Below are 17,453 nucleotides of genomic sequence, written 5' to 3' on the forward strand. Positions count from 1 at the left end.
GTCTCAAACTAAAAGGAAGATTGAAGCTTTTAAGAAGACAGTGTTCCAAAAATGCCTTCTGTGAGCCAGCCTTCCTTACTTTCATCCCTGTTGATAATTAATTGAATTAATTTCATTTCATAGGGAAAAGAAACAAATTGATTCCCCAGTCTAACTGTGCAGTACTGTTCTGCAAGCTTCATATCAGCAGGTTTACAGCGTGTTTATACAGGTTATATTCTTTCAGCAGCTATTTATATTTTTGGCACAAACTGCCTTTCATCTACACATAAATTATCTTTTTGTTTCCTCTTTGCTTTATCTTGTAATTTATTCTGTTGTTTTCTAATCATTCTTGGAAGCGGTATGACTTTATCTTGGGATGCATTGTACTGTCATAATGTTAATGTGGACAAATTGGTTAGCTGTCTTCAGAGAGTTTCCATCCTGCAAGGAACACAAAATGCATGGCTTTAGATCTGGATCAGGCAGCCTGTTCCTACTGCTTCATGGCTAGAGATGGTCTGAAATGGCTTCACTGAACCCAAAATATTTTCTGAAAAGGACTTGGTTTCCATTTCTCTGCCTCTGGGGCCGGTTTTGAGGCTGCTGGGGAACCCACTGCTCATGCCTCTGACTGAGGAGCAGACAGCCCACTGCGCTGGTCATCAGAGCCCCTCGCGTTCAGCTCTGGGGCAGCTCTCCTGCTGTGCCAGGGCTCTTGGGCTGCTTCAGGAGTATGGGACAGGAATGCCCTCCCTGCAGTCTGATTGCCTGATCATCCAAAGTGGACAACCTCTTGTGCTCACAGCTCCTGGAGTATAGACCATAGACCTGGCACTTGAAATCCTGAAACTATTGTCAGAGCTTTGCTTCCAGTGTTGTAGTAGGAAAGCTGGAAGTGATGAGAGTCTGACTAGCTCAAGTTGTGCTGGGAAAGGTGGGAGTCTCCATGCCTGTGATCCCTTCTCCTGCTCAGCCTCCTTGTGCTGGTCAATCTTAACCAATGCTACTGGGGAATCCTCACTGAATTAAGACAAACCCAAGATCGAAGCAGCCCAAAAGTGCCTGCCTTGGGTTTTGCACAAGGTCAACTAAACATGTAAACTCTCTTTTTTTTGAAGGCAGGGCCATATTCCAGCTTGCATAAAAATATTCCATGTCTTGTTCATGCTACTGGAATGTGAATCGCATGTAGCACTGGCGGGCTGTTGTCGATCTGCTCCTTTTCTCCTAGCACGTATAGGAGCTGCTGGGCTCCGCTGTGCCGTTAGCCGCTGTAGCAGAGAGGAGGCGGCTGTAGGAGCAGCAGACTGCAAAGAGAAAGCTTTCTGCAGCCTGGAGGTTTTGCCCCCCTCCCCCATCTTCAAGGTTTTACATCTGCTCCCATAGTCACCGAAGACAGAAAGACATATACACTCATATACCAACCCACAACAAAACCCACACAGGCAGAGCTGAGGAGCTCTCACCAGGAAGCTGACTTACCCTAAACCACTCCGCTGTTTCTCGTCACACTACATTTGGGTCTGCTGTCACTGCTGCCTCCGGATGAGCTAGACCCAGTTGCGAGGGTCTGTAATTTGACCTGTATGGGCAGTGGTCTCTGGTTACCTGTTGAGTTGGTTTTCTTTCCTCTCTCAATGATATAATTGTTCTAATCTGCTAAAGTCCATCTGAAAAAGCCAAGAGCACAGAACGACACTCTTCTTTTTTTCTTCCCCTATCTCGTCTAGAGTAATTGACTTCCGTAACGTTTATTTCTAACAGCCGTGTTCAGCTTCCTGCATGTGGTGAGTTCTTTGCATTTTCTTTTTTTTCTAAATGTCTTAATGTGAATTGATATTCTGAATCAAATTCAGTATCTTTAGTTTTACTTTTATTAAGTTTGTGAAATTGATTCACATAATTGGTTTTACTTTTAATACCATCTGTTAAATACTCAGTATTGTGATATCCTGTTAAACAATGGTCTAATCCTGCCCCAGGTCGTGTATCTTCTGGATTTTAATTTGTTCCAGAGTTTGTTTCCACTTCAACGTAAAAAGGCCTCGTATAAAAGTAGAAGGAGGGGTGTAATGGGCTGTGCCATGCCAGTATTTTCCACATTAACTGATGTAAGAAAACAGAGAGAAAATGGGAATTACTCTAAAAATGGTGGGTCTGATTCTGATCCCCTTTGCTGTTGTATGAACTATGAACCCAGGAGAGAGAGGCATGTGTAAACCTGCAACACCTCAAAGGATGGCTTTCTTCCCCATTTGTGAAGTACATCATGGTTATGAGAAAACTCTTCTGCTTCATCTTAAATGTTCCCAAGCAAATTTAGGTGGAGATTTTATTGTGAGAATTTGAGAAAGGTGAAATTTAGGTTCTTAGGACTGAAGTGAGATTCAAAGTGTTTTTAATTTGCCAACATATCTGTCACTGGCTCTGGTTCCAGTGGCTGCCTGGCCCGGCTGGGTCTAACAAGTGCCTCTGCTGCCTTCTGAGATGGAAGGGCTTCGTTTGCCATCTAAATGGCTGTGGCTGTAACTCTTTGCTTTCGTCTCACCCCCATGGCTTCTTCTCCTCTGCTTTCTGAGCCAACCGTGGCATGCTTATGGTGTGGGATTCCCTTAGAGAGCAGTATGTGTGTGTGTGCATGTGTGCACATCTGTGCACACCCGTTTCTAGATTCTGCTTACAAAACCTGCATCTTACCATGCTCTAGTGGTGGTGGGATGGTCTTGTCACATTGCCAATGAGAGGCAGTTAATCTAAAAGGTGAATGAGGAGGAAGCACACAGAGGCCGGAACCATCCCTCTGACGCAGGTCCCCGCAAAAAACCTGAATGTGGCTTTAAGATTTTCTAACTTCTTTCAGCCGTGTTTCCACTTGTGGATGGGATGGGAGTGGGGCTGTGGCATCTGGAGGAGGCCCACTTTAACACGGGATTTGTCCTGAAGAAGATACTTGCAGAGGAAAAAGGTAGGACGAATGAGATTAGATAGTTGTTAGCAAGCAGATCTGTCGGCATTTTTTTGGTGTCAGTACATGCCCATCTGCTGCTGTTGTCAGAATAAGGTGCGATTGTACATTGCATTGTCCTACTTTGTATTTCACATTTCCAAAACCCACCATTTAGAATCAGTGGATGTTTACAAATGTTCCAGTAGAAAAGACCATACATGTATACTTACTTGACTTTAGAATGGGATTTAATCTCATTTTTCAAAGACAGCTCTGAAGATGTTATCACGCAAGTGAAGTCCAATTTACCAGAGAAAGTATGTACGGACTTGATGTGAATACCATGTTTGAGACTTGGGCAGGAACCGCAGGGTAGAAAAGCCCCACATGCACTTGCTTTATGTTAAATTGAGAGAGTAGGCCTTGGTGGGGCATAATGCCAAGCTTTATATTCACTAGATTCGGTGTTACAAACTAGGAAAAATAGTAGGTTTGTATTTATAGAGAATCTGTGTTTTCATAAGTAATCTGTACTTGCTATCTAAGTTCCAGAGCAAAGAATTAAAATTTTAAAAATTGACTTGATTCTCATGTGTAGCAAGACAAATTCATAATCCATTAGCAGGGCAAAGTGGCTGTAAACTACTGTCATTTAATCCCATTTTAAGGGAATTTTACCGTGCCAAAGCAGTGTGAGATGGCCTCATGGCAGAAGAGCATCAGGCCTTGCATGATTGCCTATAATCAGAAGACAGTCCCTATAGCTACATGCAGCACAGTAAAACCATGAAGTTGGAGCTATACTTCCAGAAAGTTACTAGAAATACTCTTCCAGCCTGGTGACCAGCTTTCTCAAGAAAATGTTTATATTTAGAAGTTTAACAGATTCTGGCTCAGCTGCTCCATTGGGAGCATGAATTTGGGGATGAAATGAAAGCACTCTCCCTGCTGCATAAACCCAGCAACCGAGAGACTGATGCTGAAGACGCCATCAGCTGGTAACAGCTGCCAGTGCCAGTGATATCAGGGAGGCAATCTCTTGTACAGCGAGGGGCAAGCCATATAAATCCTTAAAGATGTAAGTGGACGCTTTGCAGTATACCCAGAGCACGCAGCGAACGAGCAGAAATCGCAGTAGCGGTCTTGCAGGCTGTGCCTCTGGCCTGTCTTGTAGAGCAGCAGGGCTGCACCTGCGGAAGCTCCCGAGGAGCTTTTCTTGGTGATGCTTTCTGATAACCAGCTGGGAGGACACCCAGGCTGAGAGATTAAATTCTGCTGTTTCCCCTCTTGCTTTTGCTGTGCAGATCTAGATGCATAGCAGCAGCTGTGTTAGGAGCTTTAAATGAAAAATATTTTCAATGAAAAATACCTCTTCTCTCTAAAGCAAACACCCTCGTTTTCTCTGTAAAATGTTGGTGCTGTGATTTTGTAGTTTTCATTAAGAAATGGTTGAATATTACTGTTCAAGTCATTAATTCAATTTGGCATTGACCATACAACGAAAAATTGAAGATTTTTTTATAATGCTTTTGATTATGGTTTGAAAAGAAGTAAAAGAAGTAACTGTGAAACTTGCCTTTTTCAAAGTCTTAATGTGACATTTCGGGCATCATGCGACACAGCTTAACATCATTTCCAAATTAGGTTCTCACTTTTTGGCCAGCGGTGTGTGGTTTTATTAAATCAGCAGTTTTCAAATGTTTCCATGCTATGAGCACTACTTACAGCTGAAAAATGTCTTGGGATAATCCCAGCATAGTAATTAAGAAAGGAAGTTGGCTGCAGCTGTCTCAAGCCCACTATTAAAGCATTACGGCTTTAAAATACTGGACAGGATCGCACAAATACAACAAAGTGATGTAACAACAAAATTTGGGGGCTGTAGCCTACCATTAGCTCTTCTCCACAAAACCAAATACAGCTTCATATGCGCTTAGCAGAATTTAGTTGTGCTTCAATTCTTATGTCAGTGATGAACTGGAAAACCTTCCTAATCCACCAAAAGTGTCGGTCGGCAGTGGAAGGGGAGACATTTGGAGCCAGCAAAACCTCTGTAATGCAGCAGTGAGCGTGAGCACTTGAAGTCACGAGTACAAAACCTTGGTGTATCAGGTCTAAAATGAGCAGCTGCCAAAGTAGCAGGGAGCAATAGTCCCAGCAGTCACGTTCTGCTGAAGGCTGTGCTGGAGGATCGCCGTCATTGCTGGCACAGCAGCTGGAGGATAGCTGGGAACACAGTCTGAACACTTACTGCGTGCGCATGTTCCTCGCAGAGCGGGTACGGGAGTGTTTGCTTGTGCCTAGCCCTGCTCGTGTCTGTGCCCTGTGTTTCTTGCAGATTCTTTGATCTTTCCCACCCTGCACAGTCACTTGCCGCTGTGTCTGCGTCGTGTTTCTTTTGCGCAAGGAATCGCATTTGGTCTTTGGTTACAGAAGCCAAGCAGAAGTGTAAATTCCTAAGGATGAGGGTGGCGCTGAACTTGGCATGCTTGTCTTTACCTGACAAAATGTATGAACCCTCTGGAAACCACACGTGGATTCTGCTATGGTCTGGGGGTTTCCCCAACGGGGGGCTGTGGTGATCTATCACATAGGAAAGACCAGCATGTTCCGGAAAGGGAACGAACACCTCTCCTGGCAGAAGCCAGCACGAAGGGCTGTGGTTACATACCACGCACGATGCCGCTTGTCACACGCGAGTGTGAGCGTGGAGTACCAGTCTCAATAACTCACACTTGCCCGGTTTGAGGTTGTACCATCTGGTGATATCTCTTTTCCTCATGAGTGACACTGAGTTGCTTTTGAAGGTTATCCTGGTTTATGGCAAACTACAGATAAGACTGGCTCTCCTAATACGAAAGTGTGAGACCAAGACCCCTTCGTAGTTAGGGGTCTCTTTTGGTCATCTCCTGTGCACGTGGTCATTGAAAGAATATGAAACCTCTCACTCTAGCAAGAAAACCGTTCTTTCCTTTTGTTGATAGACATGCCAGTGGACACACAGTTTGCAACTTGCCTTTTATTCATTAAATGACTGTGCTTAAAAACTGGTAAAGTCTTTAGAGTTCAAAGTTATTGAATTAATGACATACTGAGTTATCTATTAACTTCCTCTCATCATCTGTGTGCTTGTGTTCTTCTCATTACAAAAATACATTATAAAACATCTGTCTTAAAAATCCCTCATAATTTCTTTTGTTTCCATCAATTTAAATGCAGGTTTTAAAATTAATGTATATTTCAGTGGAATTTTAATTCCGGACGCAAAGCCATTGGGTAAAATATCTCTTAGTTTGAATCAAGCCTGCCAGGATTCAAAAATAAAGCATGGGAAGTGTTCTCATAATGTTCAAACGTAGCTCTCCTAAAATAGCTCTCTTTTCATATGGGTGATCATTTTCATGCAAAATATGTAAAAATCAAGAAAATCAAGGAAAACTTTCTATGCTTCCCACTGAAAAACAGAAACTCTGCATTAAGATTTACTGTAGTGTGGGGATTTGCATGATCTTTAAACCAACTGAAAGCCAAATAGATGTCAGCTTTAAGTATCTGAAATGGCTTCTCAAAATACTGAACTGAAGAATGAGTAAGAAGGTTTTATATATTACTTTTGGTGGTAAAGAGTAGAGGCTTTTCTCCTCTTAACCTATTCCATATGACCCAGTGCTGTCTGCAGTATTATATGTTTTATATAAAAGTGACAAGAGATTAAGGTTATACCGGAATCGGAGCAAAGTGAAGGAAAACAGGCCTTGAAATAAATGTTCTGCTCTGGCATATGGTTGGTGTAAGATATAAATCAATGTAAAAACTGAACTACCAGGTATAACTTGTGCTAATTCCAGAAAAAAAAGAAGAAATCTTGAAAGCATATTCACTTGAAATGGGGCTCTAATCGTAACTGAGCATAGGACATAGGCAATTCCATGTAGGCAAGTAGGCATGCCCACTTATTTTGTTTAATTTAATTTACTATAATTAAGGAATCCTAGGGAGGCTACATAGTGAGAAAAAATATTTTCCTACCTGTCCTGTAAATACATATTAACTCTTATTTTATCTTTGTGCTGGGTACAGTGCATGAATACTGAGTTGTGGGATAGATTGTGGAAGGCAAGTCCTTTTTTAGTTTATAAAACAAATTAAAAGGACAAAGACCTTAAATCGACAACTGCAGGAAAAGTTATGGTAATTGTATGTTTTGTATTGCACCTTCTACTTGAAAAGTGATTGAAATTATTTCCAAGCAAGCCCTCCAAATTTTTAACATTTTAATGTACATGCGTGCACGCACAAAGTTTAAGAATGAACTTAAAAAGATGGCAGTTTCCCTCTGGCTGAAATCTAAACTACGATTTTAAACAGCCTAATATATACAGAGACAAGAAAAAGCTTTTTGTTGCTGGCAATTCTAAGGGGAAAAGCTAAAATTGTCAGCCAGTTTCTCAGTGTAATAAAATAAATAACCACCCAAGTTATTGCTGCTTACTTTACTAGCTTTGCTCATTAACTTGAGAAGTTTAACATTCATCACAGCAAAACTGAACAGTGACAGGCAGTAAATACGCTTCTTCCCAAATAAAAAAAAATCAATATGTTTTAGCAAGAAGTCATTATTCTGAATTGTTTGATCAACAGAAGCATCATTATTTGCTGCTCAAAACACCTATACATTCATCACATTTTATTCTTATCACAAAATATGCAAAAATAATCTTCCATCAAACATTGGATAATTCTGTTCTAACTAATATTTTCCTCCTCCACCTTTACCTCCCACTGAAATCAAACTTCTGCAAATACATAACTTAATGAACATGGAGAACCTCCTTCTCCTCACCCTGATGTTAGGGGGAGAAGATCTGGGCTTGAGAGTCTCCTTGTTTTGTGGTAGGCCTTTTATAAAACCAGAGCAAAGTTAAACCTGAATAGGCCTCTGAAAGTAACCTTGGAGATCTTGCAAGGGATCTGTGGAGGGCAGTGGAGAAATGGTAGGACAATTTTTTAAAGACTTCTTAACATTGGGGAGGATGTTACATCACCTGCATCCTTCCTATATTAGCTGTACTGTTAATATTGATTACTTGTTAGGGTTTAAGGGACCCAGTCAAGAAGATCACATACTGTGCAAACCAGGGAGAGGAGCGCAGTCCTACCCCACGTTAGAGCCGGAACACCCTGCAGTCAGCCCTCTCCACTACAGTGGGCTCGACGCAGGCTCCAAAACAGAGGAAGCCCTTTTGCCAGTAAATGCAAGTGTGTATGTGGAGTTGCCAGGTTGTTAGTTTTAACATTTTACCGAGTTACACATCTGCATGATTTAATATAAATCTACACATCTCCTTAAAAACAAATCATTGTAGTATATTGTAAAGATGTGCCTAAAAAATGTAACGGCCGCATACGGAGTAGAAATGTAATTGTTTACAATGTGTGACTATGTAATTCCTGTGTGTGTGTAAGACTATTATCTGTCAGTTATATACCTATGTTACTGGAAATCCAGATTTAGCACAGCGGCCGTTTCTGCTCATGTGTATACAAATACACATGTGTACCTATATGTAGAAATAAAGTAATTCAAAGACCATGGTCATTTCAATAATGCATCCATTCTTTGGTGCACAGTATGTATGCAGGTTTTCAAATGATGGTAAGATCTCTTACACTGAATATGCATCTGTTTTGTATAGCAATCTGTAGCAAAGTCTTCTGCAAATGTATCAGTATATGTATATATCAGTGTATAGTGTATATATCATGTGTAGTATATATGTATACATACTATATATACATACGTAGTATAGAGATATATGTAGTATATACATATGTATATATGTATATGTATATATACATATGTAGTATATACTATACATGTATAGTATATATGTGTATATCAGTGTATGTATAGTATCAGTGTATGTGTATATATAGTACCAGTGTATGTATATATACATGTCTATACATGTATATAGACATACAAACACATGTACATATGGATGTCATATTTTTTGTACAGGATGTATAGATTCATTATTGCAATAGTTATGTTTTGAAATGTACACTGATTTATTTTTGATGTTTTTGCATGTGTATATATATATATATATATATATGCATATACACTTCTATGCATCCAGTCTAGCAAATAATGCATAATTCTGCAAGAAATTATAAATGCTTATTTAAAGCTAACAAATATTAGTTGTGTATGAAAGGGAAATGGATACTTCATGATGATTATGCCCGTATCTGCAGATGGTCAAAAAATCCCCAAACAGAAACAGGGAAAGGGCTAGGCTTTCTGGAAAGAGAACACAATCATTGTTGCAGGTTGCAAATAAAAGAGGACTTCACATTTTGTGGGCCAAAAAAATTTGAGGAGATTTTGAAGAGTTAAACCTGTAAAAAAAATCTACAAAAATATGTTGTAAGTGCCTTTTTGATTCGTCTTAAACTTCAAGAAAGGTGAACTGTGTTAAAAGAGGATGTGGCATGAAAAATTTGAAGTGGTTTGGGGCCCAAAGCTGCAAATATTTCCACATGTGAATAATTCTACACACACAGTAGTCTCATTGAAGTCAATTACTTCAATATCAAGCATTTTATAGTATCAGTCCTTCAGTTTGGCTCCAATGCAGTTAGACTTGGGTGGAAATTTACTTTTGAACTGGGAGTCCATTCTGATAGACAGAGTGACTTTTCATATACATGTGATAGTGCTATAGTCAGCGCGTAGCGCTTTATCCATGTTCATCTGCAAGCGTATCTGTATCCCCATCTGGACCCAAAAGTAGTTCTGTGTCAGTGGTGAATATATATATACATATATATATGTATGTGTGTGTGTACAAAAACAGAGACTATGACGGAACGCAGACGGACAGATGGTTGGCGAACTTCTGTGCTCGAACATACACGTGTGACATTTGCACACCAGCTGCTCCATGTATGGCTGTATCTGCAGTGCGACTTAAGAAGAATTTCTTCTCTGTTTAAGAGCAGAGAAGACAAATTATCACAGGGAAGGGTGGGAAAGGAAGGTGACATACCCAGTATCTTGCAGAAGGGAAACGCTCGGTAAGTGCAAGGGCATGTGCCACGCTCCGGGCACGACATGCCACTCCATTTCTTCTGACTTTGGAGGATATTGGATCAGACTGAGAACAGCACATGAGCTGGTCCTCTGTGACAGGGCTACTTTCCTACACTCAATTTACCCAGATTTTATTTTGGAGAGGATGCAATGTTTATACTGAAAATGGGTCACTTTTGAAAATGCCCTATAGTGCCATGAATGCCACATAGTCCGTAATTTACAATGTCATGCCATAAATGTGGAGAAAAATTACTTCAGACCATTGGCTTGAATTTTGAAGTGGGTACTTAGCACTGCCAGATCTCATTGACTTCTACTGAATTTAGGATCTCGGACCAATACATGAGAGTCTTACAGACTTTTTGTTAATTTTTGGAGTGGTTCTAATCATTTGTGTTCATGTTTAGTTTGTAAGTAGTTGAATCAAGGTGTGATTAGTCACAGCTACAGGGTTCTTGAAGAGAAATATTTCTTTTGTCTAACTGGGTAATTAAAATGAGAGTTAAATAGTTTTTCTCAGTGACTGTAGTAAATTGAATAGATCTTTAGACACGTCATTATCCATTGCTTATATATATTAATTATAGATACTATTACTAAAGTAATGAACTAGCAATTTTTAATTTATCTAATTGTACAGCTTTATATGTATGTGCAGTGTGTAAGCATGTGTGTAAATATGTACATTTTCTTATATGGAAAGCTTTCATCCCTGTACTAGGACTTAATGTCTAATTTCATCTTCTAAACAACATTGGTCTGTATTTGTCATTATTTTATAGCAAGATCCCCCAGCCTCAATATGAGCGCATTTCCTTTAAATCTGATGACTTGAGTTCCCTTGCTAATAATAAAGTTGGCAAGATGACTGAATATTTGATCATAAATCCTTTTCTTCCATTTCAGTTGTTAAAATTGCCAAAGAAAGAAACTGAGGTTTAAATTTTCAGTTGTTGTCTTGATCCAGAAGTGATTTTTTCCAAAGGCTCCTAAGAAAGTGGTTGTCCATTTTCTTTAAATTTCATAAATTAGAAATTAAAAAAAAAAAAATTAGTTTTGTATTTTTTCAAACCAAAGCACTGAAATTTGAAAACAGGAACAGGATTTCAGTTTTGTGAATAAGGGAGTAAAAGAAAAATTTCGAAGTTGTTATGTCTGCAATTTTTTTTAATGCTGGAAGAAGGTTGTTTTTGAGATGGCAAGACATCCTGGCTTTGAAAATATGGGTTCATTGCATGTTGCTTGCTCTTCTAACTTTAGGAACCCATTGCAGGTATGATTGTACTTAAGGATAAAATGTCTATATAAAAGCTCTCATCCAAGCTTCTAGGCATCCTCTCAATTCTTTAAAATACAAAAACACATTGAGAGGTAGCCTGGCAAGTAATCCGTCGGTATCATAAACATACCAGAGAGCCGAAGCATTCTGCCAATGGAATAACCTGCCATCTTGCTCTTGGGCCAGAGAATGAAGATGGACCCTGTGGTAGGCTCCTTGGAAAGTGAATGAGTTGAACGCAGATTCTTTGGTGGAGTAGTTCTGGGAGAAGATGCAGCACCTTGCAAAGGTTCAGGCTGTGAGCCAGTTGTCCTTCATGGCAGCGGTACCACCACTGAATGCCGCTATGGGCTGAAACGCGGACACTGCCAGCGTCTGGGGCACTGTCTGAGGCGGAGGGAGGCTGTTTCCCAGACTGGCAAGACCAGGGCCACTTAGTGCTATAGATCAAAATCATCTTAAAGTGCATTTACGAACCAGGAGGCAGCTAACACAAATGTCAGAGCACCAGCTTAATGAATGCACGACAGGAAACTTTGCAGCACGGGGCCATTTTCTTGCAGACCAGCTGCAGTCTCCAGATGGCCGACAGCTGATGTACTAGTTTTCAGTAGCCCTGTGCTGTAGCAGCAAAGGCCTGTGCAGCAGTCTGGGGGTTTGTATCTGAATGGAGGAAGTACAACTCACCCACAGAGTTAAAAACAAGGTAGCATGACCTTGGCAACCTGGTGACCTAGCTGAGCATCCAGACTGAATCCACAGCGGCCGCGGCGTCTCTGTCACGGGGGCCAGTCGTCTCCCTGCTGCACCTTCTGGGTGCTGCCCCTAAGCAGGCAATGGCATCTCTGCCCTATCTTGATTTCCTGTCAGCCCTCCTCCTCCTCCCTCTCCTTCTGCTCGCAGGAGCTGTTCTCAGGCCCCGACTGCCGTGCAGCACCCACTGCACCCATGGAGGCGAAGGTGTAAAGCTGTGCGCTGTTCTGGTCAGTAAGGGTAGTCTCCATGTCTCCTTCCTCTCCTCAAGAGCCTCTACTAAGAGATGCAAGGAGAGTTTTTGTGTATCTGCAGTGCAGTTAGAAGGAGCAGTGTTTATAATCAACATGATAGAGAAGAAAAATTAGCCTGCTCTTATCCTCGTATCAACAGGAACTGCGCTGAGATGTAATTGTGGTAGGGACCGGATAATGGCAATAATAGTTAGTGTGTTAATTGCTTTAACTCTCTGAAGCTTTTTGTGACTGCCTGATCTAAAAAGCCTGTTGTCTTGCCTGCGTGCTTTGTTTACGTATGAGCTAATTCCTTCCAAATCCCAGCCTACCCGAGGGTGCACAATCAATATCCAGGATAGGTTTTGAAATTAGGAGTTCCTGACTCTTTTTATTTTCCCCTACGATAAGACACTGTCCATCTCCTGCAGATGTTTAGCCATAGTGAGCCATGCTCACAATGATCTTATAGTAGATGCCAGAGGCATTCCTGGCATAAATGAAAATCCCATTTGGTTCAGTTGATAAACTTACCCCTTCTGACACACACAGTCCTGCTTTCCTTTGTTGGTAGAATTGTTTCAACAAATATTAGATTAGTTTTTCATGGGATTGAATCCTCCACCTGCAAAGAGCTTAGTGCTGTTGTGCTCCTCTTCCCATCCCATCGCGTTACAGGTTGCTAACACCGCTCACCCTCTCCGTATCATATTCATTTGTGATCAAGTGCGAGGCATTTACTTGCGTGAGATTCCTGAGGTGCAGGATGGGCAGTGCCCGGAGAGCGGCTGTTGTACGGCTTATTGTGCTCATGTCGTCAGTGAAGTCCGAGGGCTCTGGAACCACACACCAGTGCCAAGGCTCTGTATTCCAAAGACAGAAGGAACAAAAATAGGAAAGCAAAGAAAATAACTGTTGCATTAGTTACAGAGACAATATGATACAGTTGAAAAAACAGTCCTCTATCTAAAACTGTGCAAGAATTTTATTTGAGGTTAATCCCAAAGTTTATTAAAGGTCACTATTCAGAATGACTGCATCAGAATTAGACATCTATTCTTATACTTAATAGTACTATAAAAGCTCTCACCTAATTATTCAAATAAAATTTTCTCGTTACGCGTGATGAAAGCACAAACCAAAGTAATGTAAAAGAAGATACAGGTTTATATCTGGAATTCCAGATCCAAAATGGATGTGATAAAGTTAGTAAAATTTAGAAAACCACATTGTTGGGGGAAAAAAAAATCCATCAGCAGCTTAGACTCTACTACCTGTGATCAGAAGATTCTGTGCAGTCTTTTAATGGCTGTAGCATGCTGTACTGTCAGACCAAGACCGTAGTATATAATATGAGAGAAAGGAACCAAAGCTTTTGCAAATATTTACACAACTGGTTGTATACTGATGTGTAGAATTGCCCAGTACTGGCCTGTCCTTTAAAGGACATTGTCTTCTGTTGACATTTAATCTAAAGAGTTTTCCATTAATTGAGGTGAACTTGCATAATTAGTTTAATACACTAATACTGCTCTTACCCTGAGGCTGTGTCAAGGACAGGCTATGTGCATAATTAAAAATATATCTTCAGCATGCACATATGTAGTTCCAACTATATATGGAGGCACATGAACTCCAAATGGCTGTGAACAAAAGCAAGATCAGGACCACTGATGGCAATCTGTCCACAGGACCAGAATATGGACCTTGTTATATACTGTTCATTTTTATTCATCAATGGATTGTAGAACAATATCATTTGCTTTGAAAACAATTCCACAGTGTTGTGGTGGAATATTTCAGCTTTTGTTATTGTGTGTGTCGACCAGCCATATTCACTAGGCCTTAAGATCTTTTTTAGTCTTTAATAATTTACGTACGTACTTTCAAAATAGCCAACGTAATCAGACCTGGTAATCAACAAGCTGAATAGGAGAACAATCCTTTTATCGGTCTTTCTCTGTTCTGGCATTTATGAAATAGCAAAAGTCATGCTTCAGACATCCTTATTTTCCCCAACATTCAAATACACAGAAAATAATGAGCCTGAAGGCATTAGGGACTACTTGTGCCAAATAAATGTTTGTTCTGAAAAGGAGACTTGGTACATGCTAACTTTCTCCTGGGAGCACACAGTTTTGTCTGAATCATACGCTACCGGCTTGTGGTGAATTGTGGTGTTTTAAAACTGTACTGCTGACACAATTTTGAAGTAGAACACCCTGAAGGAAAGATGATGATGCATTTAAGTAATTGGGCTGTCTATCCTGCATATACTTTTCCAGTTTTTCATAGGTGTATTTTGTTTATTCTCTTGAGAGCTTGTTTGGGGAATGCAGAAGGTGAGGCAGTGGAGTTAGACCTACCGAACCTTTAAAAGCAAATTTCCAGCTGCTGCCAACAAAACTTAAATTCACGGAGCAGCTTGTTTCCCGGCAGACAAGGAATGCCGTGAAGCGGCCTTGGCCTTGGCCTCCATCCCACTTCCTAGAAACGAGCTGAGGTGGCGAGAGCACGGTCGTGCTGGCAGACCAGGAAGCGCCGTCTGTTGCAACGACTCCTCTAGATACCGGTAACTCAAGTACGCACGAGGACTGCCCCGCAGGCTTGGCGCCGCCTCTATAAAACAGCATGCTCCGGCCAAGCCAAGCCGTTGACACATCTTCTTTCGGCTGGTGCGTCGGGTGGGAGAGATGCAGGTGTGCTGGCAGCACGAGAGGAGGTAGGGCACTGCCCCGCTGCAAAATGAAAGCAGGGGAGTTGCCAGTAGCAGCTGTCAGTGCCTGTAAAATGTTCTCTCTAAGCTCATCTAGCGCTTTTCTCTTCTTTTCCTTTGTTTTTCCCCTTTGTGGAGTAAGCCAAAGCTTTGAGTGTACTAGAAATTGCGAGGTGGGGTGGTGGTGGTAGGGGGGGCTAGGGTAATGACATTGGAGAGCATTACAGTAATGTAGAGTATATGCTTTTTGTGGCCATCATTCATTTCTGTGCAAATAACCTTAAGCTGTGACTTCTCTCTTCATACATGAAGGAGACAGAAACATATTATTTGTGTAACATACACAGGACATTTTGAAATTATGCAGTGATACTTTTTATAATTACTTTTGTTGAGCAGAACTAATTTGCCTTCAGTTTTGCAGTTAGTGATTTTCACAGCATCTTGTGTGTCGCCCTGCGTGAGCAATGAATCTTGCATACAGCTAGCGGGGAAGAGGCAAACGCTTTCAAAATAGGAAAATTTGACTGAATGCTGGCAGGAGCTCAAAAGCAATTACACACTCTGAAGAGTTCAGTTTTACAACAGAGTAAATGTCAGGGCAGCTGTATCCCCTTCAAACTAAATTGTTTGACTGGGGCAAGCACTGGTGGTGTGGCTTTCTTTGGCTTGTGCTTCTTGCTTGCTGAAAGTGATTTGTAAGAAAAAAATTGAACTTTTTGGTATTTTTGCTGTGAATCCTTCATTGCTTTTAAAAACCGTTAAAGTTCATGTTGCTCAAGATTCACACCTGAAGTCTTTGCTTCCTCATTGTCATAAGTGGCTTTGTGTTACTGTTCATTGTAGGATTGCTTAAATAGTCAAACCAGTTAGTGGAGGGCTTTTTTTCTCTTGACGACCTCTAGAGAGCATGGGCACTTTTTCAAGGGAATTGGAACTGATCGGTTAAGAGGGATTCAGGAGTTTGGCAGTCTTGGTGAAAGTCAGAGGTAGGAAATGTCCCACTAAAAGCAGGTTAACAGCAGTTATACCAAAGTTAAATTGATTTGATTAGGTTTTTAGACAATTGGAGGGAAAAAATAGTTGGTGTCAGTGGAGAATGGCAGAGGTGTTGGGACTGTTAGCCCCCATGGAGCAGCAGGAAGGTTATTTACGTGAATGGCTGCTACACACACAGCTGGCTGGGAGGGAATGGCAAGGTTCAGCATCCTTGATGTGGGGTACTCGCCATGGCTGTCCGAAGACATGTCCAGGTGGCTTTATCTTGATGAAGAATGGTCTGTTCTCTGTGGGTTATAAATGTTATATTTCATTTTTACTCTTCCAGAAACGTCATTTGACGCACTGAAGAATTAAAACCAACAGCACCACAGAGCCGTGTGGGAGAAAAGGGGATTTTAGACTCAAGTGATACAATCAAGCCTTAAGAAGTAAAGAGATCTGAATGGTTTCTCACCAAATGGAAGTTATCTAGAGAGTGCCCGAGACCACTGCATCTCTCCATCCCACTCCTGCTGTGCTGAGACGGCGGTCTTGGCCCTGGACGTTAATAAAATGCTGGATTCAGTCAAGTGTGTCCTGGTGGGAGACTCTGCGGTGGGGAAAACATCTCTCTTGGTACGTTTCACCTCTGAGACTTTTCCAGATGACTACAGACCCACCGTATATGAAAATACCGGAGTGGACGTCTTCATGGATGGTGTACAGATTAGCCTAGGTCTTTGGGACACATCTGGCAGCGATGCCTTCAAAAGTATTCGCCCCCTCTCATACCAACAGGCAGATGTGGTATTAATGTGCTACTCGGTGGCAAACCACAATTCCTTTCTGAACCTGAGGAACAAATGGATCGGTGAGATCCGCAGCCATTTGCCCCGCATCCCCGTTTTGGTAGTGGCTACTCAGACTGACCAGCGCGACACAGGGCCCTACCGCTCGTCCTGCATCAGCCCGATAGACGGGAAGCGGCTCGCCCAGGACGTGCGAGCCAAAGGCTATTTGGAGTGCTCTGCCCTCAACAACCGAGGGGTGCAGCAGGTGTTTGAGTACGCCGTGCGGACAGCAGTCAATCAAGCCAAAAGGCAGAACAGGAGGAAACTCTTCTCCATTAATGAGTGCAAGATCTTTTGAGGACTGTCAGCAGTGGTTTTGCCCGCGTTCGTTCTTTCTGTCTTTGCGCAAAGATACTGCAGCAGAGAGAATGGGAGGTTAATCAAAGGAGGACTCCTGGCAGGACCACAGTGCAGGTGCCCCTAGTGAGACAGATGTGCATCCTATCTGATCGGCTCCCCCCCAGCACACGTGGGCGCTGTCTTGAAAAACGAGAGGTGCAGGTTCATGCCCTTATTCACAAGCCTGTCTTTGGACTTTGCTAGCCTGGACTGGAGCGGGCCTAGCCTGGAGATGTGCACATAATAGCTGTACTGATTTTGTTGTTG

General features: G+C 41.7%; 1 protein-coding gene across 2 annotated transcripts; it reads left to right on the plus strand.

Moving 5' to 3' along the window:
* Window positions 1-1,553: 1,553 nt before the first annotated feature.
* RHOH (ras homolog family member H) lies at window positions 1,554-17,145 on the plus strand. Of its 2 annotated transcripts, none has more exons than XM_072862445.1 (2): window positions 1,554-1,772; window positions 16,343-17,145. In XM_072862445.1, exon 2 carries the CDS (start codon window positions 16,570-16,572, stop codon window positions 17,143-17,145), a length of 576 nt encoding a protein of 191 aa, XP_072718546.1. In that variant the 5' UTR covers window positions 1,554-1,772; window positions 16,343-16,569. The 2 variants fall into 2 exon arrangements, with proteins under 2 accessions (XP_072718546.1, XP_072718547.1); XM_072862446.1 differs by lacking the exon at window positions 1,554-1,772 and adding an exon at window positions 2,894-2,950.
* The last annotated feature ends 308 nt before the right edge of the window (window positions 17,146-17,453 follow it).

The sequence above is a fragment of the Ciconia boyciana genome, chromosome 5 (genome assembly GCF_034638445.1).
Source record: "Ciconia boyciana chromosome 5, ASM3463844v1, whole genome shotgun sequence".
Classification (NCBI taxonomy): Eukaryota; Metazoa; Chordata; class Aves; order Ciconiiformes; family Ciconiidae; genus Ciconia; species Ciconia boyciana.